This window comes from Cadophora gregata (genome assembly GCF_030347475.1).
Source record: "Cadophora gregata isolate MNR1 chromosome Unknown scaffold_8, whole genome shotgun sequence".
Taxonomy (NCBI): domain Eukaryota; kingdom Fungi; phylum Ascomycota; class Leotiomycetes; order Helotiales; family Ploettnerulaceae; genus Cadophora; species Cadophora gregata.
The window spans coordinates 2,407,470-2,430,192 of record NW_026695931.1 but is presented as its reverse complement, the minus strand read 5'-3'; the positions used below and the strand labels follow the sequence as shown (position 1 = coordinate 2,430,192).

At 47.8% G+C, this 22,723-nt stretch overlaps 7 protein-coding genes across 8 annotated transcripts; 3 read left to right on the top strand and 4 right to left on the bottom strand.

The window, feature by feature from the left end:
• Positions 1 to 7,414: 7,414 nt before the first annotated feature.
• Positions 7,415 to 9,803, bottom strand: ONS95_014308 (uncharacterized protein). Its single transcript, XM_058507968.1, has 3 exons — positions 9,507 to 9,803; positions 9,255 to 9,462; positions 7,415 to 9,208 (listed from the first exon to the last, which is right to left on the bottom strand). The coding sequence occupies exons 1-3, from the start codon at positions 9,783 to 9,785 to the stop codon at positions 7,587 to 7,589; spliced, it is 2,109 nt and encodes a 702-aa protein (XP_058357139.1). The 5' UTR covers positions 9,786 to 9,803; the 3' UTR covers positions 7,415 to 7,586.
• Positions 9,804 to 11,772: 1,969 nt separating this feature from the next.
• On the bottom strand, positions 11,773 to 13,220 carry ONS95_014307 (uncharacterized protein). The gene has a single exon (XM_058507967.1). It carries the CDS (start codon positions 12,928 to 12,930, stop codon positions 12,070 to 12,072), a length of 861 nt encoding a protein of 286 aa, XP_058357138.1. The 5' UTR covers positions 12,931 to 13,220; the 3' UTR covers positions 11,773 to 12,069.
• A 584-nt stretch (positions 13,221 to 13,804) lies between these two features.
• On the top strand, positions 13,805 to 15,292 carry ONS95_014306 (uncharacterized protein; the record flags this gene model as incomplete). The annotated part of the gene is made up of 1 exon (XM_058507966.1): positions 13,805 to 15,292. One exon carries the CDS (start codon positions 13,805 to 13,807, stop codon positions 15,290 to 15,292), a length of 1,488 nt encoding a protein of 495 aa, XP_058357137.1.
• A 690-nt stretch (positions 15,293 to 15,982) lies between these two features.
• On the bottom strand, positions 15,983 to 17,320 carry ONS95_014305 (uncharacterized protein; the record flags this gene model as incomplete). Its single annotated transcript, XM_058507965.1, has 1 exon — positions 15,983 to 17,320. The coding sequence occupies one exon, from the start codon at positions 17,318 to 17,320 to the stop codon at positions 15,983 to 15,985; it is 1,338 nt and encodes a 445-aa protein (XP_058357136.1).
• A 76-nt stretch (positions 17,321 to 17,396) lies between these two features.
• Positions 17,397 to 21,316, bottom strand: ONS95_014304 (uncharacterized protein; the record flags this gene model as incomplete). 2 transcript variants are annotated; one of them, XM_058507963.1, is made up of 7 exons in its annotated part: positions 20,199 to 21,316; positions 19,566 to 19,868; positions 19,432 to 19,480; positions 18,921 to 19,080; positions 18,422 to 18,871; positions 18,228 to 18,369; positions 17,667 to 18,179 (listed from the first exon to the last, which is right to left on the bottom strand). In XM_058507963.1, exons 3-7 carry the CDS (start codon positions 19,442 to 19,444, stop codon positions 17,667 to 17,669), a joined length of 1,278 nt encoding a protein of 425 aa, XP_058357133.1. In that variant the 5' UTR covers positions 19,445 to 19,480; positions 19,566 to 19,868; positions 20,199 to 21,316. The 2 variants fall into 2 exon arrangements, with proteins under 2 accessions (XP_058357134.1, XP_058357133.1); XM_058507964.1 differs by having other exon boundaries at positions 17,397 to 18,179; positions 18,921 to 19,868; positions 20,195 to 21,316.
• ONS95_014303 (uncharacterized protein) lies at positions 20,584 to 21,147 on the top strand (the record flags this gene model as incomplete). Its single annotated transcript, XM_058507962.1, has 1 exon — positions 20,584 to 21,147. The coding sequence occupies one exon, from the start codon at positions 20,584 to 20,586 to the stop codon at positions 21,145 to 21,147; it is 564 nt and encodes a 187-aa protein (XP_058357135.1).
• A 499-nt stretch (positions 21,317 to 21,815) lies between the features above and the next one.
• Positions 21,816 to 22,262, top strand: ONS95_014302 (uncharacterized protein; the record flags this gene model as incomplete). The annotated part of the gene is made up of 1 exon (XM_058507961.1): positions 21,816 to 22,262. One exon carries the CDS (start codon positions 21,816 to 21,818, stop codon positions 22,260 to 22,262), a length of 447 nt encoding a protein of 148 aa, XP_058357132.1.
• Positions 22,263 to 22,723: the final 461 nt, after the last annotated feature.

Sequence of the window (22,723 nt, the reverse complement as noted above, 5' to 3'; positions counted from 1 at the left end):
TTCGCCAGGCTTTACTCTCTCTTCCAGTGAGAGAGGGAGGCCTAGGGCTCCCTATACACGCCTTATTAGCCCCAGGGCTCTATAGGGCAGCTAAGGAAGCCTCTCGATCGATTCTAGTGGCTATATGCTCTAATCTCTACCCGGAACCCCCTAGACGCCCTGTACCGACAGCTTAAGAGGTCTTCTCTAGCGTTAACCAAGACCCCTAAGAGAAGATTCTACCTACCCTATCAAAACAAGCGCTAAAATCGAAGCTTGAGAACGCTAGCTACCTCGGACGATACTGGCTTAGAACCCTGCCCACGCAAAAACACCACCTTTTAGCGGATTCTACAGTTACCGAAGCACTACGGACTAGGCTCTTACTCCCTGTAAAGCCCCCTATTTCGCCCTGTACCGCCTGTGGAGCCTACCCTCAAATAGGCCACGAAGACACCTGTAGAGGTGCTGAACGACGCTGGATTATACGCCATAACCAGGTTACCCGTGCATTTATTACTACCCTTTCTAGCCGGGAAGACCTTAAAGTGGAATCGGAGCCTACGCCAGCTAGAACGCCTATAGCCCTAGAAAACAGCCAACGACCGGATTTTTCAGTGCTTATAGGTACTTCTAGGCACTATTACGACGTTCAAATAGTAGCAATCAACAAGGATTCAGCACGCGAAGAAGCCTATGCTACGCTATCAGAGGCAGCAAACGCTAAACGGCTTAAATACAGCGACTTAGGCCCTGTATTTCACCCCCTGATCTTCTCGGCAGGAGGCCTAATGGAAGCCGAAACAGCGAAGACCTATAAGGCCCTACAGGGCCTATTAGGGCACTCTAGGGCTAAGTGGTTAGACGGGTATATCGCTAGCACCCTAACTCAGGCTCGAGGAATCGCTGCAACCTCGATCCTAGCACGTAGGTAGCTTATAACACACGCTATACCTACCCTACAGCACACACTACACCTACCCTATAACACACACTACACCTACCCTACGGCACACACGACACCTACCCTACGGCACACACTTCACCTACCCTAAGTAACTCACACTTCACCTACCCTGTGATACACACTTAGTCTACCCTATAGTACACACTCTACCGACCCTGCGACTCACACTCTACCTACCCTTTGGTACACACTCTACCTACCCTATGGTACGCACTCTACCTACCCTGCGACTCACACTACACCTACCCTGTGGTACACACTCTACCTACCCTGCGACTCACACTACACCTACCCTTTGGTACACACTTTACCTACCCTTTGGCACACACTCTACCTACCCTTTGGTACACACTACGCCTACCCTCTGATACACTCTTTACTTACCCTTTGGTACACACTCCACTTACCCTGTATTATCTCCTTCTATCTTAGTACTCTACCTTCTGTACCCCTGACACCTTCAGGCTCTTACCCTCTGTATTATTAGTATAGTCCTTCTGTATTTCAAGACTATTAGAGAGAGATAAAAACACTCGTCGCAAGCTAGCGTAGTTAGAAACAAATATAACCCAAACCTCAAACCCTAACCCTAAGCGCTATTTACAGAGGCCGCTAATCGAGCGGCTTTAGCGTTCTTACGGCAGCCTAGAGAGAAGCAATTACTGGACTTTTTACTGCTTCCCAGGGTTCTCGGCCTAGGATTACAGAAGGAAGAGCTCGCTAAAACGCTGAAAGCCTACCCTACGACTATACCGGATATCCCTGAAACTCAGGGACCTCCCCCTGAACTCCCTACCCCCTCAAACGACTCCCCCGCCAAAAGAGCGACTAAGCTTCTGGAAAAAGGCTATATAGGGCGTGCCTCTAGAGCCCTAATCGACCCTACGCCTCTAGCTCCTAGTACTCCAGAGACGCTAAATACGCTATACTCGAAGCACCCTATAGGGCATAATAACCCCTTCAGTAACGCTAACCCCTCCCCGGGGCAAAATATCACCCCTGAAACGATACGACAGGCTATTCGATCGATTAATAGAGAGAAAGCCCCTGGCCTCAGCGGCTGGACCCGCCCGCTACTTGATATAGCGCTAAATTCGGAAAACTCCCCTGTAACTATAGCGCTTACACACCTAGCGAATATGATTCGACAGGGTACAGCTCCAGGGGTCGACCTCCTATGTGCTTCCCGACTTATAGGCCTTCAGAAGCCTGACGGAGGTGTTCGACCGATCGCTATAGGGGACCTTATTTATAAGGTAGCCCTAAAAGCGATCCTTATCAGCTCCTTCAAGCCGTCTATGCTTCTACCCTGCTAATTAGGCGTTAGCACCCCAGGGGGTGTAGAGCCTATAATCTTCCTCCTTGATGACGCTATTACCGGCCCAAATACCCTAAAAACTCAGCAAATCGCCTCCTTAGACCTTATCAACGCTTATAACCGAATCGGACGAACCTCAATAGCGGCCGCAGTCGCTAAATACGCCCCTACCCTCTATCGGACCGCTAAATGGGCCTATAACCAGCCTTCAGTGCTAGTAACAAACGAAGGCCACACGCTAGCAAGCGCTGAAGGAGTACGCCAAGGAGACCCTATTGCCCCCCTCTTATTCTCTCTAGCGATCCGCCCCCTGCTAGAGCACCTCTAAAAGACCCTACCGAAGGCTACAATTATAGCTTATTTGGACGATATCTATATCCTTAGCCCTGAAACTACAGCACTACTCCCTGTAGTTATAGAAGCCTTCAGGGACTCTCCAGTAGCTCTTAACCGCCAAAAGAGCACCGAAAGCCCTATCTCCCAGTTACAAACCACTGGACTTAAGGCCTTAGGGACCTTTATAGGCCCTGTAGCACACCGCCGAACGTTCCTCCAGGGGAAAATCGACACTCTCGCTACAGCGCTATATACCCTACGAGACCTCCCTAAACAACACGCTACCCTACTCTTACGAGGTAGTATACACCTACTCCTACGACACTTACAGCGCCAATTGTACTCGGAAGACCTACTAGACCTCTGGAGGTTAGCGGACTTACGAATCAAGTACGCTGTACAAGCCCTAATCGCTAGGGAGCCAGGGGAGAAGACTACCCTAATTCGCCAGGCTTTACTCTCTCTTCCAGTGAGAGAGGGAGGCCTAGGGCTCCCTATACACGCCTTATTAGCCCCAGGGCTCTATAGGGCAGCTAAGGAAGCCTCTCGATCGATTCTAGTGGCTATATGCCCTAATCTCTACCCGGAACCCCCTGGACGCCCTGTACCGACAGCCCAAGAGGTCTTCTCTAGCGTTAACCAAGACCTAGAAGAGAAGATTCTACCTACCCTATTAAAACAAGCGCTAAAATCGAAGCTTGAGAACGCTAGCTACCTCGGACGATACTGGCTTAGAACCCTGCCCACGCAAAAACACCACCTTTTAGCGGATTCTACAGTTACCGAAGCACTACGGACTAGGCTCTTACTCCCTGTAAAGCCCCCTATTTCGCCCTGTACCGCCTGTGGAGCCTACCCTCAAATAGGCCACGAAGACACCTGTAGAGGTGCTGAACGACGCTGGATTATACGCTATAACCAGGTTACCCGTGCATTTATTACTACCCTTTCTAGCCGGGAAGACCTTAAAGTGGAATCGGAGCCTACGCCAGCTAGAACGCCTATAGCCCTAGAAAACAGCCAACGACCGGATTTTTCAGTGCTTATAGGTACTTCTAGGCACTATTACGACGTTCAAATAGTAGCAATCAACAAGGATTCAGCACGCGAAGAAGCCTATGCTACGCTATCAGAGGCAGCAAACGCTAAACGGCTTAAATACAGCGACTTAGGCCCTGTATTTCACCCCCTGATCTTCTCAGCAGGAGGCCTAATGGAAGCCGAAACAGCGAAGACCTATAAGGCCCTACAGGGCCTATTAGGGCACTCTAGGGCCAAGTGGTTAGACGGGTATATCGCTAGCACCCTAACTCAGGCTCGAGGAATCGCTGCAACCTCGATCCTAGCACGTAGGTAGCTCATAACACACGCTATACCTACCCTACAGCACACACTACACCTACCCTATAACACACACTACACCTACCCTACGGCACACACGACACCTACCCTACGGCACACACTTCACCTACCCTAAGTAACTCACACTTCACCTACCCTGTGATACACACTCTATCTACCCTATAGTACACACTCTACCGACCCTGCGACTCACACTCTACCTACCCTTTGGTACACACTCTACCTACCCTATGGTACGCACTCTACCTACCCTGCGACTCACACTACACTACCCTGTGGTACACACTCTACCTACCCTGTGGTACATACTCTGCCTACCCTATGGTACACACTCTACCTACCCTGCGACTCACACTACACCTACCCTGTGGTACACACTTTACCTACCCTTTGGAACACACTCTACCTACCCTTTGGTACACACTACGCCTACCCTCTGATACACACTTTACTTACCCTTTGGTACATACTCCACTTACCCTGTATTATCTCCTTCTGTCTTAGTACTCTACCTTCTGTACCCCTGACACCTTCAGGCTCTTACCCTCTGTATTATTAGTATAGTCCTTCTGTATTTCAAGACTATTAGAGAGAGATAAAAACACTCGTCGCAAGCTAGCGTAGTTAGAAACAAATATAACCCAAACCTCAAACCCTAACCCTAACCACTACACCTACCCTGTGGTACACACTCTACCTACCCTGTGGTACATACTCTGCCTACCCTATGGTACATACTCTACCCTGCGACTCACACGACACCTACCCTTTGGTACACACTTTACCTACCCTTTGGCACACACTCTACCTACCCTTTAGTACACACTACGCCTACCCTCTGATACACACTTTACTTACCCTTGGTACACACTCCACTTACCCTGTATTATCTCCTTCTATCTTAGTACTCTACCTTCTGTACCCCTGACACCTTCAGGCTCTTACCCTCTGTATTATTAGTATAGTCCTTCTGTATTTCAAGACTATTAGAGAGAGATAAAAACACTCGTCGCAAGCTAGCGTAGTTAGAAACAAATATAACCCAAACCTCAAACCCTAACCCTAACCCTAAGATAGCGTATTAATAGACTATGTTAACTGAAGATAACTATTCTAGGGTTTTAAGTTCGTTATAAAGCTAACGGTATATACTAGTCGGGTTAGTAATAGTAACAGCAGATAGTATTTACTAGATATCAGCGAAGGTAGTAAAGAGTTACGCTATCTTTTAAATATGAAGTTAGTATTAAAGACGTACTTTCTATAAGACTTAGAGATAATATAAGTAACCGACTAATTAAAGTGCTTTATGTGACTAACAGTTACCTTCACGTGACTATCCTTATATATTAACGTTTCTAACACTTAGGTTAATTAAGAAACTCAGATATAATTCAGAGCAGAAGTAAGTAAAAGAAGAATAACAGGTGGTTCTAGTATTCTAACGAGCTCTTTAAGGCTCTCGACAGTTAAAATAGTATCGATAAGGCTACCCTTTCAAGCGCATGAAACGACTCAGCTGATTCTTCGAGCATTACAAAGATATAACAGCGATATACGAGCCTAATACTTAGCACGGTGAAGGAGTCGCTGCTCTAACCTACTACGAGAATCTATTTAGGATCCTTGTCCTTTTAAGAACTTCTCCGGATTCGACACGGGCCCAAATTTGTAATACGCTGTTCGCAGACCGCTAAGGTGTAGATAAGAAGAGTATAATTAATATCGCGGTGAGGATTATAATCACAGTCAACTGTTCCGCTAATCTATATTACGCTTCAGGTCTGTAAGACAGAGTCCGCTAGCGAAACGACGTCCTTTTCTCCTAGTTTATAAGCGACTTGTTTCTGACTCCAACGGATCACCTTGACTGAATAAGGATAATATAGAAATTCATTCTAAGCTAAACGAAGACGATTTAGAAAAGGGTATTAACAGAGTTAATTGTTACGAATCCCTTAGCGCTACGGTTGGCACCCAGATGCTGATAGTACCATCAGTGGTACTATGGGGGCATTGGTACCGACGAAGGAACAGTGCTATCAATAGGGTAGTACCGACCAGGGAATGATACAGGACAGCGAGTGGTACCGTTGTACACTCACGCTCGGTAGTAATGGTTACCTAGATCACGGTGGACGATAGGTCACGTGATGGATCCCTGGATCCCTGGATCCCTTTGTGGGGGAACGGATCCAAGGATCCAAGGATCCAGTATCTCAAGGGATCCAAGGAGAACGAAGGTTCTATATAAGACTGGCATGTCTGCCATTAGATAGGAGCTTCGTGCTCAACTTCAAATAGTATTCTGATACTTAGTAACTGTCTTCCCGTCTACGTGATACACCTACCTCTCGATCATCAGAGATCAACTGCAGCCTTCTGTATTTACAGCGAGTAAATACCGGACCGTTACATTAATATCAAGGGAGTATTACTTATAAGGAAATTAAAGAAACATGCCGGATTAAATTTTTAGTTAATAGATAATCTTAGATGCTATCTTAGACTTAATAAGAAAAATAGTATCCTGGAACTATACTATCATATAATATTCCTAAAGGAGTATTTAAAGCTAATAAAAGATTAGCCAGAGAATTTATCTCTTAAAGAATCCTTACGACTATAAGTATTATACGTTTATCTATCTACTAGCGACTAAATAAAGACTAACTAAAGATTAACTGAATTTTTTATATAGAAGAGCTTTACTTTACTAACTTACCCTTGAAATCCTTAACTCTCTTTAGAAAATACTCTTCCCTTGTATAGATAAAAAGTCCTATAAAATCCTTAACTTACTTATAGCTATATAAAGGTTTAATAAAGACTGCGGCCGCTATAAGTCTATAACTATATGAAATACGAAAGAGAAAGATATTCTATACTACTACTTTAGTACACGACTCGTAGAGCTATATAAAGAATTAGAAAACCTAACACCTCACGGAATCGAAAGGTAGTTTCAAAGAAAGAGTGGAGTAAGATATGTTATAATAGCAACACTTGTCAGCGTGCTTATCGCAATAATTCTAGGAGTTGTGGGTCTAGCTGTGAGTAGTTATCAAGCATGGCTGGGATACTAGCAATAGCAGCATCCCACCTCTCCGTCTGGGCAGAAGTGAGGCTCTTGACCTGCTACAGTAGCTAGATCCGGGGGGCTAGAGGTAGCCAGATCTGGATACAGTAATGCAAGCGAGAAGCCTAATCACTGTTTGATGGACTGAGTGAGTGCACCCTGACTTATGTATCGAGTTTATTTAGCGATATTCTAGGAAACATAACCTTCGTAGCGCGTGTAAGAGCACCTCCGTAATGTACTCGAGAATTAAGAACAATAATAGGGAATCTTACTTATCGGGTCAAATCGTGGGTATCACGAGGGTGATATATATCTCAAAGAGAAGTAAATGAGTCATAGACCTTTGCAGTTAAGCACTTAAGCACTGTAGAGCAATTTGGAGAGGAGATTCTGCCATTTAGCCCAGACCTCCGCATATATGATCAACCATTGAGACTCAAATTCAACGTATTTCATATGTTACATTTATACCGCTATCCTCGCAGTACTCACAAGCAGCCAGATCTGGGAAGCTATCCCTAAACTTCGAACTCGTAATTCGCCTAAAGCTTACTCTCCTTATTACAGCACAACTCCCTATCCTTTACCACCGCCGTCCCAACCTCCTGCTTATGCTCCACCCCCATCAATGTACTCCGGTTGAAGCTCTGCACACTCTGCGGCACATCCAAAGCCGGATTCTTATCAAAGAAGTTTACCGGCTTGAACGCCACCTTCAACACCTCACATGGCATAACCGGAAAATCTTCAATGCGAGGAACATGATTGATACCAAACTGTACCCAAACAACGATATCATCATCCAAGACATTATCCTTCCGATCAGCGAAACTGCGCACACCGGTTCCACCTCGAGATTGGTTCGTATATTTCCCACCTGCGTACAGCTCTCCATCCCTGTACGAAGTCACATAGATATTGTGATCTGCAAACTCCGCACGCTTGTAGTGGAAACTCTCCTTATCTGCCAACATCTTCTGGAACGGGGGAGCCATGATCTTGTACGCAACGGACTTCCCATTGACGGGATTCTTGACAGCTGCATTCTGGATCTTGAAGATCCGATTGACATCCCAATCCAAATCGTAGCCACCAGATGTTGTAATAGGAGTCTCCGAAACAGTGTACCCAACACCGTGTGGGTTGAAGTCTGAGCGTGGCATGGGATGCGCTTCATCAAAGACAACTCGGTTGAGAGGACCATCGATCATAGGATCCACACGAAGAGAAAAGATATGCTGATGATGAGAAGCCAAAACTCCAGGGTGGACTACAGTTCCCCACGGGACCGAAATTCCTTCGTCAATCGGCTGTGTAGACAAGATTCCCGTGGCTCTGACCTCGTACATAAACTCTCCTGCTTGGTTAAATTGAAAGGCCAGGATATATTCGTAATTGGAAACGGTGATGATAGACTGCAGAACCAGCTCACGATTTCGAACCACCGCCGCACGTCCAGTCCTGTAATTGGTGTGCTTCCATCCGATTCCAGCATCCTGCTCATGGATACAAACGCAGTTTGGCATCTCTAGCGGCGCTCCTTTGTCATCACTCAGCACAGCAGAAAGGTAGTAGATGGATCCGAGGCAATCGCATCCTAACTGCAAGTTGTTGGCCATGATTCCCGCGCCAGCATCTCCAAGATCGAACGCAGCCTTCTTGTGGTATGGATGGCGAGGATCAGCGTAAGGAATGTTCATATCAGACAGTGAAAGTCTGTAAAATAGAGGGCGCCCATCGTAATGAACATCGTACAGAACCATACCCTCACGCTGATTGAAGCCAACCTTGAAATCCCACTTCTGCCAAGCAACTGAGTGACCTTGCTCACTGAACTTGGTAACCTCAAACGAAGTTCCTTCTGGTTGGACAACGTTCAATGGCTTGATGTCTGTACGCAACTCTTGTGCTTCTGGGATGTACTCATTTGGCGGTTGAACTTTGTAAGGGCCGGGCTCCTTGACTGTTGCATCCGCGCCAGTTGGAAGGAAATCGATTCTGGTGACCTTCATAGTCTCCGCACTAATGACTGGAGAGATATTGAGGGGCATAGCGTAGTGGTTGCTGTCGAGTTCCGAGGCGTTTTTCGGATCTCGTACATACAAGAAGCATTGGAACATTCTCTCGTCGTCAGAGAATAGGCCATCATTGATGCCATCCGATCCTGCAACTGTCAACTCCAGTCCATCAACTGCTAATCAAATACCGACCATAGATCCATGGGTCGCTAATAACAACTGTGCCCTCTGGAAGCTTCAACTTGGCAATCTCTGCCTTGACTTGCTCGTCTTCCAAAGCAATTTGCTCGACACGGATAATTTCATCTCCATCAGCATTACTGTGGACATTAGGTCCAAGACGAACATTACTTTCAACCTTGCCTTGGCTCAAGCTAACAACTGCCTCGTGGAGTTTATTCTAGACAATCAGCATTGCTCATCTGTAACAGAACGCGTTCTTACCGTGTTGCGAAGGTAGTACACAATGAAACTCCTTCTCTCAATAGTGGGGGTAGATTGTCCAGCATGCTCGGCAGCAAGGAACGGAACCAAGTCTGCCTTGTTTGGTTCTTGCAACGTGATACTCTTGAACTGGATATTGGTATTTGCTGGCCATATCGATTTGATGATGTTTGCAGATTCGGTAATCTCACCGGCAGTCAAAGGGCCGAGTGGATGCTGAGGGGTAGTCTTCTTACCTCCAACCAATGGAAGGGAGCTGATAATCTGCTCTGTAGACATTTTGGTGGAAGGAAGGTGTGTATGTGGAATGGAAAAAGAAAGATGGGATTGAAGGGACGTGGAAATCTTATATGTACGTAGCAAGTTAGTAGTGAGGGGCACCGGGTAAGGCAGATTGCCGTTTCGTTATTGGACTGCACTCCCGACCCGAAGCCGTACCCTATCGTTGACTGGGTGGCAAGAAATGCCCCGCTTCACATCCCGCACAACTCGGATGTGCATACCAAAAGGAGAATCGTGAGGAAAGTTTCCACTGGTTTGGGGATAGCATTTGACCTTCCTGGCAAGCAATTCGTCGCCCAGTTACGGCTTCGATAAGCACAGGTCTGGCCGCTGTGAGCTGGCTCGGCTGGATACCCGATTCATTCTATGTGGTTCACTACCAGTCCGATATCTAGTTCGAAACCAAAGTCTCAACAAGAAAGTAAAGGGGAACAGATTTTGACGATTAAGAAGATGTAAATTATGCCAATTCCCAGATCTCGTTGCCGCGTGGCATAACCTGACCACACTCTGTCAAAGCCAGCTTGATAAAGCACCACCCTGTTCATGATCAGGGCAAATTATGCAGGTGTGAATTAAAAATTAAGATATAGAGACAAGTAGTACAGGGAACAGCACTAGAAGGGCTTCCAATAGATGGCACGATACCAGATGAAAGCCAAGTCAATGAGGTCTAAGTGGCACAAAGATACACGGCATTCGCTTAAATATCCAAGCCAAAGTCAACAACACATGGCATCAAAATAGTGGGACAGAATGGTAGCTGTAGACTCTGTACGCTATCTTCTGAACTTCAACGGAAAATCCAAACCTAGACTAGGTCATGTCCCTTATGAGAATTGTAAGTTGACAATTGGGGATTCCTGTGAATGGCAAGGAAAGAAAATTTGAACCGGCTCACCTGCATCGCAATAATCAGATCTGCGGCGGCCACCAGCTGAGTGAACCAATACCAAAGGTCTACGACTACCACAGCATCGCCGGAATCAACAGGCCCCTCCAGCTGCAAAGCTGTGCCCTCCACAGACTCACCCTCCTTCCATAATTCTCATAGAACCTCTACTTCAACTCTGGGCTTCGAGCGTAACGTGGCTCTCTCGGCTTTTGTTTCTACCACGGGTACACACTATCTACAGTGCAGCTGGCAATCCGACGCATTGATATAGTTCGCTTTACGGCTCTGGAAGACCGTCCTCGTAACCACGTGTTGACGTCATCTAGGATTCTGGAACAGACCCTAGGATTATTCAGCGGGAGAGGTAAAATATGGGAGGTAGCGACTTTTGTAGATAGGATAGAATGGGATGGAATGGAATGTGGAGGTTGGGACTGTGGTGGCATCTGGGCTGGCCAAGATTGAGCTCGTGAAGATTGGATGGATTTGATTTGATGATGACTTATCGGCACACGAGTAACCAACCTGCCAGGCCTATCCTCGAATTGGGAATGGTTATAGGTGTTTTTGTTTGATTCGGAATGAACATTGCCGCTGATTTCCAGGTGTTAGATGAACATTTGAGTTTACAAGGTGAGGAGTCGAATACAGCGTGTTGTGTTGCTGTTGGCGGCAAAAAGATGGAAGAGGTGGTGGGGCAGAGGGAGAGGAACTCTATCTGTGGAGCAGGTCAGGGAGGGGGTCAGAAATAGGCTGTGAGACTATATTTAGCGAGTAGGGACAAAGATGGTGCGATAGGCTTCAAAGGAAAGAATACGTACCCAACTGTTTGTCCCTGAATCCATCGCTTTGTGAAGTGCAAGCCTGAGCTGTATCTCTTATGCTCGTGCTGTTTCCAAACTTCATTACGGCCTGTGCTGCGTGAAGTTTCTGCTGTCCAAAACAAGTATTCCCCTTGCTATTGCGTCCCTGCCGAGCGTCTATCTAAAGCAACGTTGGAATCAATTCATAGGTAAAGTGGATTATACTTGACGAGAGAAGGGAGCTCGGGCAGCAGAGTACCACAGGGTTGAAAGAGAATATTCAAATCTTGTATCAGGTTCGAAGATGACTCCATTGATATTAGAATACACATAAAGGACAAGTGTGAGACGAATCCGCTGCAAGTAGTATTTTAAGTCGTAACCGAAACAAGGAAACACACTCTGATGCGATGCAATTAACTCCATTTGATGCAGGTCTCCGTTCTCTAACACGCTGAAGGAAATAACAGTCTGACGAGACACCTCTTCAGATAGCGCTCAATATGCAAACAAGAATATGCAAATGCCTCAGATATCCCTTCAAACTCCCATTATGACAATCCGAGATCGATTTGTAACCAGATTAGAAGTTCGACGAGGCGTTGACATTGCCATTGCGTGCTGGGTTGTGATAATTCTCCAGGGTGCTTTGGAATGGACTGGTGCCAGTTGTTCCTGCAGCAGACACACTTCCAGTCTTTTCATGTCCCGTATGTCCAAAGCTCATCAATCCATCGTTCTCATCCGAGTTCTTTCTTCGGCCCCAGATCCTGTATGCTACAACGCCCAAGCCTGCCAAGAGTGCTGCTCCACCGATTCCAACCACAACGCCGATGATGGTGCTTCGAGTCTTCGAGCTCATGCCGGACGATGAAGAGCTGCCATCCTTATTGAGGTCTGCTGTAGCAGTTGGAAGGGTTGATGTGACGGTAGAGGAGGCGAGAGAGCTGAATGTAGATCCAGATTGGGTAAAGACGGCAGTGCTGACGACCACGAATGTTGTGGGAGTAGGTGTCACCTTCGCACTACTCTTCGTGGATGACGACTTCTCGGACGAACTTGAGGACTCTTCTACTGCCGATGATGATGTTCTCGTGGGAGTGGGTGCAGCTGATGAAGATGGGGTGGCGGAAGGCGAAGTTGTAGGAGTGTTGACTGGAGGATTGCTGGTGGTTGTTGACACAGGCGGTGGGGTCGAAGAGGCAGGGGAAGAGGACGATGGAGTAGGTGTTGGTGTAGACTCTTCATCGGATGACGAGGTTGAAGGGGCGCTGCCAGATCCTCCTGTTGCTGATGGTTGAGATCCTGAAGCGGAAGATCCGGATACTGCTTGCCTGACGTTCAGATCACGACCAAAGACATTTGCATCGACCCATGTGGCTTGGGTGATGGCGAAGAGGAGGGCGAGGACAGACACCAGCCTGAGTTGAGGCCGGGATAGCATGTTTGATGGTGTCGTGATGTTGACAGGAGGTTGAGATGAGGTTCGAAGAAGTCGAAGACCTTCTCGTATTTTACGGGGGTGGCCCGGTCTGTGGTCGGGTATGTGCTATGTTTCGTGTGGTTGTCCTAGCTGAATTCAAATGGGGGCTCGAAACGACCGTGAGAATGGCAAGGGAATAAGGTGTAAATTGTTTCAGTAACGAAAGAAGAGGTAAAGTTTCAAGGCGAGAAATGGCAAGACAAGAAAGTGGGAACACGAAGAGATGCGTGACGACGAGTGTGAATGTTTTGCAAGGACTGAATGGACGTCGCCGAAGAGGATCCACAAGTGTTGAAGTCTTGTTGCTCGTATTTTTGCTGGTGCTAGCCCGGTTGGGTGCTAGTGGCGGAACCCTCAGTGCCTGAAATAGGTTCTGGAGCTGACTGATTGCGAACCCTCGCTTGTCTAAGCCTTCTGGAAGATGGAAGACGCGAAGCACATGCCTGCCCGGCAGCTCAGTCAAATCACAATGGTAATTGCTATCCATTCGCTTGCAAACAGCGTCCTTCTATGTTTCGATGTATTTCCTATGTGATCTAAAAGTCAGACGGGCAGTGAATAGGTCATCAGCAATGGAACATTACTGGGCTCCCAGCTCTTTCAATTGTTTATACAAGGGTGTTGATATCTCCCGGTTGATGCCCGCACTGCATTCTGTGAGTCCTTCTAATCGGTTTGGAGTGAATGCCTTTTGACTCCCATCATTCCGAATTATCTTATCAACAAAAGTCTCTCAAGTCTATTGAGATCATTTATCATCAGTTCGGTGGGTTTTGCTTTGACAATGGAAACTTGGTAGAAGCTTGTATCCTCTCAACAGCGCCTAGATGGGTAAATGCCGGAGCCGGGGCACAATGAGCCGATCCGACGAGGCTGCCATAGCTTTCCCGAAACCTCGTCCCCTCCATTGATAGCTTCAATCCCAGCAACCTCTCTTTTCCTCACCATGACCGCCGCAGACGATGACACGTATATTGACTACGAGACCTTCCTCTCTCCAACATTCTCCCCAGCTGCTTTTGCGAACAATCTGGTCATTGGTACCAACAACCCAACAGACACACCCCTCGATCTATCCACACCTCTCTCTCGAGTCCTCTTTGACTCCCAGGAAATCAATACCCACATCGATACCCTCACTACAAAAAGTGCTCTTCCTCTTCTCTCTCACACCCAGGAACAGACCGCGGCCAGTGCGCGAATAGTACAGGAGATTGATTCGCAGGTTTCGAGCTTAAATGATGGCTACAAACGACTAGAAAAGGAAGTGCTAGTACGCTATGAGACAGCAGAAGAGGTGCGCGCTGTGGCAAGTAGGTTATGGGAAACTGTAAGGCTGGGTCGGTCAGTTGGACGATGTCTACAGTTGGGGAGGCAGCTTGAGATACAGCTTGCAGAAGTTGTAGGAACAGGCAATCCAGTCAAAGTCCAAGGGCAGAGGGAAGATCATAGGGCGCTGGTGCGATGTTCGAATACTCTACTGAGTTTACGAGAGCTTCTTTCAAAGAAATCAGAGGGAGAAGAAGGCCACGGATTGGAGAAAGTGGATGCTGTGCGGACGCTTCAAAGTTCCATCGTCAATCCAGCAGAACGATCGATCCTTACCAAGTCCCAGCAAATAGTCAGAGAGTTCTCCATGAGCACTCTCTCCACAGGTGCGAACACAACCACTTTCGCGCAAACCGCAGATACGAAATCGCGAACAACGTCAGCATTGATATCACTATATCTTCTCTCCCCACTACCAGACACCACCAAACTCGGTGCGAAGAAGACAGACAAGTGGGAACCAGAACTACTGATCCACGCCCTACAAGACTACCTCCGTACGGCTCTAACATCCTCTCTCGCATCTCTCGCCCGCTCACTCGCCACACTACCTACACTCGACAGAACGCTCCTCGAAGTCTCCGCCCGGTGCCAAAACATCCTCGCTCTCGAATCTCTCCTCTCCTTGACAACTCCACCTCCCCACCCCACACTCCCAGCCTCCGCATCCGCAACAATCGCGCCTCTCAACTTCCTCCAGCCCTTACTTCAAAGTCTCGAAACAGGCAGTCTAGCGAGTTATTTCTGGCGGACGTTGGCGGGAGGATTGAGCACCAAGGCTATGGAGATAGTGAACAAAGGGGGCGTGAGCGCAAGGACGTTGAAGAGTAATAGGAATAGTGTGAGGGATGCTATCCGGGAGTGTGTGGTAAGGGGGAGCACGCCTCCGGCGGGAGTGGCGGGGAGTAAGGTGAAGGGAGAGAATGTGGAGAGGGCTTGGGAGAGGGAGATTGCTGTTATGGTTGGGAGTGTGGTTGGAGCTTTGGGCAGGTGAGGCGTGTCAGATCAAAATAGATGTGGGATTTCCCTTGTGCATGTATAGGCATCCATATCCTAGGATGGCCATCGTCTTGTTGGGGAAGAGATTGGCTGCTCTCTGCGATTATATGTTTATGATAGGAGTAAACAACTTATTGTCCTGACGGGACTATGTCAAGAGTCCAGTCTCCGTTCCGTTCCGTTCCTTTCAAAGAGCACAGTGGAGTCTCATAGACAGCTCAATCATCTTGCACGTGTTGTCAATTCTGGACTTCCACCTGATTTAAGCTCCCCGTTAGTCATCTATGTCTATGGTATTACCAAACACGAATCTCAAAGTTTTTTTCCGGCCCGCTTTGCCCTGTTGGCTTCCCACTCTCTATATATCTAGGTTTGTGGTCTTCTAGTCTAATGGCTTCCTTCTCTTTGTTCTCTTTTATTTTTGGTCTTCTCCTCGGCTCCTCCTCACCCTGCTTCAACCTACCAAAGCCAGACTTGCCGCCCCTTCTCTTCTTTGATGCACTGGTCCTCGACTGGGTTAATAGTCTGTGCTTGTAGAAATCCCGCCGGGGAGATACTCGCCATTGGACCATTTCCATGCCCCAGTCTCTTACAGATCGGATGAAAGCAAAGATGCTTTGCCTCATCAATATTTCGCTTAGCTTCTGACATCAGCGGAACTCTTCCCCGACATCTTTTTAATCATTCAGGGCCATAGACAACAAGCGTATTCCAGGTACTGCCTCACAGTCCCATATACCTGACTCAACTCATCCGACATCAGCTGCGGCCCATTAAGATGATCCCTCTGCTTTGCCAATTGGTGTCTCCAAAGGGCAATATTCCAGGCAAAGCTCGAATGGCCGACACCTGCGAAATCGGACGATTTTAGTAGAACGAGGTAGTCCACTAGAGCCTGCTGATCGAAGGTGAAAGCTTCCAGCTTCATCTTATTGTCTCCTTCCAGTAGCTGGTGTTTGGTCGTCACGGTCAGGTTGTATGCTTTTGCATCTTCGGCGAATCTAGCGATTTCGTCCACGTTTCCGGATGCCACGTACATGACAGAGGTGCCCGACGCAGCTGCTTGCTTCAAGTAATACGTGGACTGGGTCTCGTACTTGGAGTATTCGTACAGCGACGGAGGCCAACCTTGTTGAGAGTCTCTCTCGGTCCGCAGATGCACTCCAAAGAAGGTATGGTTCCAGATCGGCTTGCGAAAGTCTGCATGAAGATTATGCCTGCGCACCAGGTTGCGCAACGTAGTCGTTGCAACCACCCGTGTGTCCTGACGGAACTTGAGCACTTTCCCGAAATCCAGCGCGAATTTCTCAGGGTCTGAGTATATTGGATACTGCAGGTACGACCTATCAAGATCAATCACAGGCTTCTGCACATCCGTCGTATTTCTCAACCAGCCATAGAACCTCGCCCTCCATTGCTCCGGGTGATCAATCCCCTCCGGCGTAATCTCCTGCGAGAGCTTCTCCGGCGTGACAAAAATTGGTTTCGTATCATTTGATTCGAGCTCCTTGAGGATCTGCAGCTGTGGACAGGAAAGACGGAGAGACTCGACGAAGTGCGGTTCGTCGAATAGGTAGTCGAAGGATGTCCTTTCCCTGTTCCAGATATCTGCAATATTGGCTGGATTCCGCAGAATCATGCGTGGCATAGTCATACTCGCACCAGCTGAGATAGCATAGCGAAGACAATTGAGGATCGAGTTCCGTTGATTTCCCACCCCGCCGCCGGAATTATTGCATGTGAAAGTCAAGTTCGCGTTCCATTCTGTTTTCGCACAAACCGATCGGATAGCTTCAGAGTCGAGCGGTGGATCGTCGAAGATATCTGCCTTTTCGAGCCATTGTTCTGAAGATGTATCTTGTGGAACTGAAGGTGGAGCAGACCATGGAACTCGCACTGAGCTGTAAGATGATGGATGATCGAAGGAATGGTAGAACCAGAGGAAGAAGATACAGATAATTGATGCCAACATTAGTTTGCGGCCATTATTCGGCCGCGATAATCGGAAAGGTACCAATGCCATGCCGGGTATATTCTACATGCAGGGAAGCAAAAGAGACGATGGAGGGTGAGGTGTGGGTGGTGTTGGGGCTCTGGGGATGTTGGGATGTTTCCCGTCTTGGCGGTCAGGGCCAGTTCAGTGACCAGGTCCTGGGGTTACAGGTGCATTGCGCTAACGACTGCTCTGTAGGCTTTCCTCTTTTAGGGTGTGCCGGCTGTGCCACTCATCAGTCCATTGAAGCTCTTACTTCAAGTGCAGTAGTAACTTCAGACCTGTACCAACATTTTCGTGAAATGCTTCAATTGGTTTGTTCCTTATCGTACATCCATTGAGCTCTGTATAAGGCCGTTTTCAACGCCTCCATTCGTCACTTTACGGGATCTTTTGGGTCCTTTTCCCCTTTAGAATCATCTTGGACCTGAGCTGCAGCGACGCGAGTTCCTTTTGCCAGCTTTCCCTCTTTCAAAATTTCGATACTCTCTGGATTCTCTTCGTAAATTACCTCTCCATCTGACTCCTCGTCAACCGGCTTATCTTCTCTCTTGTGCCGACCAAAGATGACGAGAATCCCAAGATCGTATGTAACCAGTAGTGACCCCGCCATCACAAGGGCAGCCCAAAGCATCTTCTTTCCAGCAAGCACGCCAGTGATGAGAGGGCTGAAGCTTGATACAGACGATCTTGCAATGTTCACAAATCCCATCATTGCTGTACGCTCATGCGGTTCGACAATGCCTGCCAGGAAAGCAGATCGAGGTGGGGTATCCATTGACTGCGTGCAAGACCGGAGAACGAGAAAGGCAATGGAGACCTCAGCAGATTTAGGAGCAGGTATTAGTGACAGAAAGATTGCCGAAGGAAGATGTGCGAAGACCATGGTCTACGATGGTCAGCTTGACTATTTGTAAACTGTGTCAATGAAGCATACCTTGATGTTTCCAAATCTCCTCGCTAACGCCGCTGCGAAGAGCATGGAAATAGCAGCAACGATTGTCGTGATGAAGAACAAAGTGCCGATCTTGCTCTCTGGGAGACTGAATTTATCGTGGAAGAAGAAGGTGATCCACGATCTCATCATGTCAGCCGAGACTTTTGAAGTGTTCTAAGAATGTTGAGACTTACAATGGAGCTAGATTACTGCCAAACGACTCCAGAGCGAACAGCGCGCAGATCTTGGCAACAACAAACTTGCTTCTGCGAGTGAAAGTTGGTATCTTGGAAAAGATGAAATTTCCCTTTGATTGGGTTTCCCTTTCCCCCGACAGGGTGTCCATATTACTGGTTGGAGACCTCAATATCTCACACTCCTTGCTCAGGCACAGGACTATGCAGATCATCACTACCCCCAGCCCAGCATACACAAAGAATACCACTCTGTACGCGCGTAGCAAGTCCCAAAGCAGGCTTTTTTTTAGAAAGTCCAGCACCCAGCCGCATACTCCCATGCCAAACGCTGAGCCTGCTGCTCCAAGCAGAGAGTACCAAGCATATATATCTCCTCGATTTGACTCCGGTGTAAGCTGTGCGATGCTTGACTCTTCGATGGCTCGAAACGGGCCTATCTCATTACCGCTGCATGAGTGTCAGCGAGCCTTCATACAACATTTCGGTTTCATCATACCTTGGGCTGATAACTCCAACAATAGCAGCAATGAGCAAGACCCAATAATTTCCAACCAATGCAAAGACAACACCAGAAATCGTCATCAGCACAGCACCAAGTAGCAGGATCGCTCTTCTTCCCAAAGCATCCGCAAATATCGTTAAAATGAAACTCAGAACTGTATCTCCAATGAGTGTAAGGGTCATGAATAGACCGATCCGCGATTTGGAGATTTCCAGAGCAGTCAAGTAAGAAACAAGAATGAGCGTTGAGCTCCCGTAACCGAAAAGACGGACAAATCGTTGGATACAGAGAAGTTTGGTATCGAGAGGCGAACGCCAAAGAGAGACGAGTCCAACCTCCTCGAATGCCTTCAAAAGAAATGCTAACGACGACATGACAAACAGCGAATGCTCGAAAAGAGCGAAAATTCAACGACACTTCATCATCATCTGAAAGGGATGATCTTCTCCTTTTCATACGAAGAAAGACTGGAACAGAAGCCGTGCATTCAAAACATCAGTCTTACCGTGGAAACCCATGTTGCCTTCACGATACCAATAAGTTGGTCATACTTCCTGCACATATGGATCATTCATCTTGGTGGCTTGCTGAGAAAGCTTCACAAGAGAAGTCAAGCTCAGCTGATAACTTGAGACGTACCCACACGTCGTCCATATTCCAGTGCCAGTAGACCCGCATTCCAGTGAAGTGCATGGAGAATAAGAATTAGGACTTCTGGAATGGGACTTCTCTTCTTGGTCGCGTGCGTGATTTCCAGAACTAGTTGAGGCTGAGAGCGTGGGCTTCGGGTGAGAGGGTCGAGCCGCAACTCCACATCCAATCGATCCTTTCCTCGCTACACCAAATGTTTAAGTCCCAGCTGGAAGACTCCCGGGACCCGCTTCGAACCTTTTACAGCGGGCTCAATTTTCTAAAGGGAGCCGAGACTGCTCTTTCGGGGTCCTGGCGACAGGAAAGCGGCGTTAGCCTAGATCCATAAATTTCCACATCCCGGGTTAGGTTGAGTGGAGTTGTATGACTTTTCGGGCGATGCCACCACGTACTCCGTGCTTCAACTAAATGTTCCACTCGACCCAATGCAAAAATGATGGGAATGTACTCATTCAAAGAAAGGCCGGCTCGATTTTTTGTCCGCCAGCGTAGAGATTCACTCTCCTCACGATTGCCAGTATACTGCCATGATAACAAAGACTCTTTCACCAAATGCCGATCTTCTGTTCTCGACTTTTCATGCTGGGCTGTGTTTACCTCTTAGGAGTTGGACTTACAGACCTTTCAAATCTCTCCTGGCACCAAAAAAGCTTTTCGTCCCTTCCATCATACATAGGCATTCCAATTCCAACCCATGCAATCCTGGAGCCAACTTCCACATGTCTTGACGCTACTCGTTCTCAAAGTCGCCTCTTCCTTGGCATCCAACTTCCTACCAAACGCCCCTCTAACTTTGGCACAGCAACGCACACGGCTTTGCAACCTGGCTGCCGTCTGGAGTTTGAAAAGCGTTCGGCGCGAAATTCAATTCGCTCACGTGTTCTAACGTACTGTACACCCCCGCATAAACACCTTCTCGCTTGCATTTTCTGTGCACCGCTTCTTATCCTTTCATCCCAGTGAACTCTCTACAACTCTTCGATATCATCGATGGGAGGCACGCAACATGTTACGTGTTAGGAGAGAGATTCCCGCATCTCGGGGTGAATTCATCTCTCTCGGAGCGGTAGGATGGGTCCACAAAATCAACGATCGTATCGCGTTGAAATCGCCACGGGACGAGGATTGCGACAAATTCGCCCACGAAAACAAATTCTATGACATACTGGAGTTGCACTCTCCATGTCCAGACCTTCCTCAAAGTTTCTTAAGGGTTCCAACGGGCAACTTCCTCGCATTCTACAGCGGTGGCACTCTGGATGAACGTCTGCGTAAGCATCAGATCCGGGACGAAGGTCCACATGGAGGTAGTCTCATGGAAGTCAAAAAAAGAGAGCCGATTTCCCTTGTCGAGCGATGGATCATGGAACTTTCGAGTGCGGCTGCATGGCTTGAATCTCTCGGATATGTCCACACAGACATCCGACCGCCCAATCTACTTCTTGACAGTCACGAGCATCTCAAGCTCACGGATTTTGATTCTGTTCAGGAGCTCGGGACACGTGCAGAAGGAAGCGCGTCTCCGTGGGCGCGTGTGCTCGGCACTGAGGCTGGCGACGAGCGTGGATAATTTGGAGACAACGGCGCCCGATATGAGCAATTTGCCATAGGATCAGTGCTCTATACGATGACTCGCGGGCATGAACCATATGACGATGGATCCATAGCTCCCGAAGATGCTCCTGTGGTGGTTGATCTCTTCCAGCAGATGAAGTTTCCGTCGTTAAGCGAAGATAAACTGGATAGTATTATCAAACGATGCTGGAAGGAGAATATGAGACGTTGAAAGATCTGGCAGATGAAACTGGCCTCTTACCCGGCGCTACTTCGTTTCCCCGCGCTACGGCTTTCGACGACGAGTATTGCAGTAAGCTTCGATGGGAGTGTGAGGAATTGGTTAAACGTGGAATTCTTGATGAGAATTGAAACAAGTCTTATTGGCCCAATTGTATTACCACAATCGAGGCTTTAGGGTCACAATGAGATGGCTGAATGTAGGAAAAACCGAAGAATGAGTAAGCCCCTCATCTCGCATGCATCTGTCATCCAAGATTATTGTTACAATGGGGGGCAGACAGGTGGGGAAGTGCGAACGCGATATGTCCGACTTTTGCCGCATGGGTAATCACCAGACGGGAGTATGTACTTTGCCAGCACTGCACTATATAAAGTGAGCTGGCCAACCCTTTGTTGGAACAGATCAGGACACCTCTACTATCACAAATTCTACTGTTCAAGATGAAGCTCAATTTAAGTCTGTTAGTGCCTTTGGTCTCCACCATCTCAGCAGAGAGTTTCTGCCCTTCCAAACCAGCCGAGACCGCACAACAAACCGATATATTCTACCAATTCGTTCGCAAGTTCTACATCAACAAGGACGTAAAGACAGCCTTCGCCGATCATTTCGATCACGCCTACATTGAGCACAACCCGAATGCCTCCTCTGGATGGACTGACTCGAGTCTTGATGGTCTGGCAGGCTTCATCGCATCAGCCAACCTCACGATCCTTCATGCAGGCTTCTACAACAACACAGGATATGTGCACTTCCGCGAGGAGGTGTCGGGTTCACCTCCGACGGCTGTGGTGGACATCTTGAAGTTCGACGGGACTTGCATCGTGGAGCATTGGGATGTGGCTCAAGCACGACCAGAGAATCCCAGCAATCCCAGAGCAATGTGGTAGAATGCGGAGTGAGATGACAACAGGAACTTGAGAAGAGAGGTCGAATGGCAAGATCGTGAAGTTGGGAGGCTATGGCATTGATGGATGATTTCAACCTGATACATGATGGCGCAAGCACTGTAAATAAATGCAATAGGACGGGTTGAACGGGAGCGAGAACCGATTATCAAAAATGCAGTTGTGCTCATACGGATAACATCTGTTTGACTTAAAGTGCTCGTACCCCGCGTCTCGGCTAATTGCAATAGGGGAACGTTTTGTCAACACTTGTAGGGTATTTGTCCCTGGAAGAACCCATAGACTGGTTTCGTTACAAGGAACGGGCCGTCAACGGCTCGAGATCCTATTTGTAGTGTAATTAACGTATCTTCGGACGTCCGTTCGACGCACTTTGCGATAGCATCGTCATGATGTGCCAATTTTGGAAGTGGCATTTGTGATCGCATCGTGCCTTCCATTCG

Bases quoted from the DNA above. Each gene is read 5' to 3' on its own strand.
- ONS95_014307 (XM_058507967.1), bottom strand. From the start codon at position 12,930: ATGCTATCCCGGCCTCAACTCAGGCTGGTGTCTGTCCTCGCCCTCCTC.
- ONS95_014308 (XM_058507968.1), bottom strand. From the start codon at position 9,785: ATGTCTACAGAGCAGATTATCAGCTCCCTTCCATTGGTTGGAGGTAAG. The intron at 9,463-9,506 runs GTAAGAACGCGT...CTGATTGTCTAG, and splicing joins TGTACTACCTTCGCAACACG to AATAAACTCCACGAGGCAGT. The intron at 9,209-9,254 runs GTCGGTATTTGA...TGACAGTTGCAG, and splicing joins TAGCGACCCATGGATCTATG to GATCGGATGGCATCAATGAT.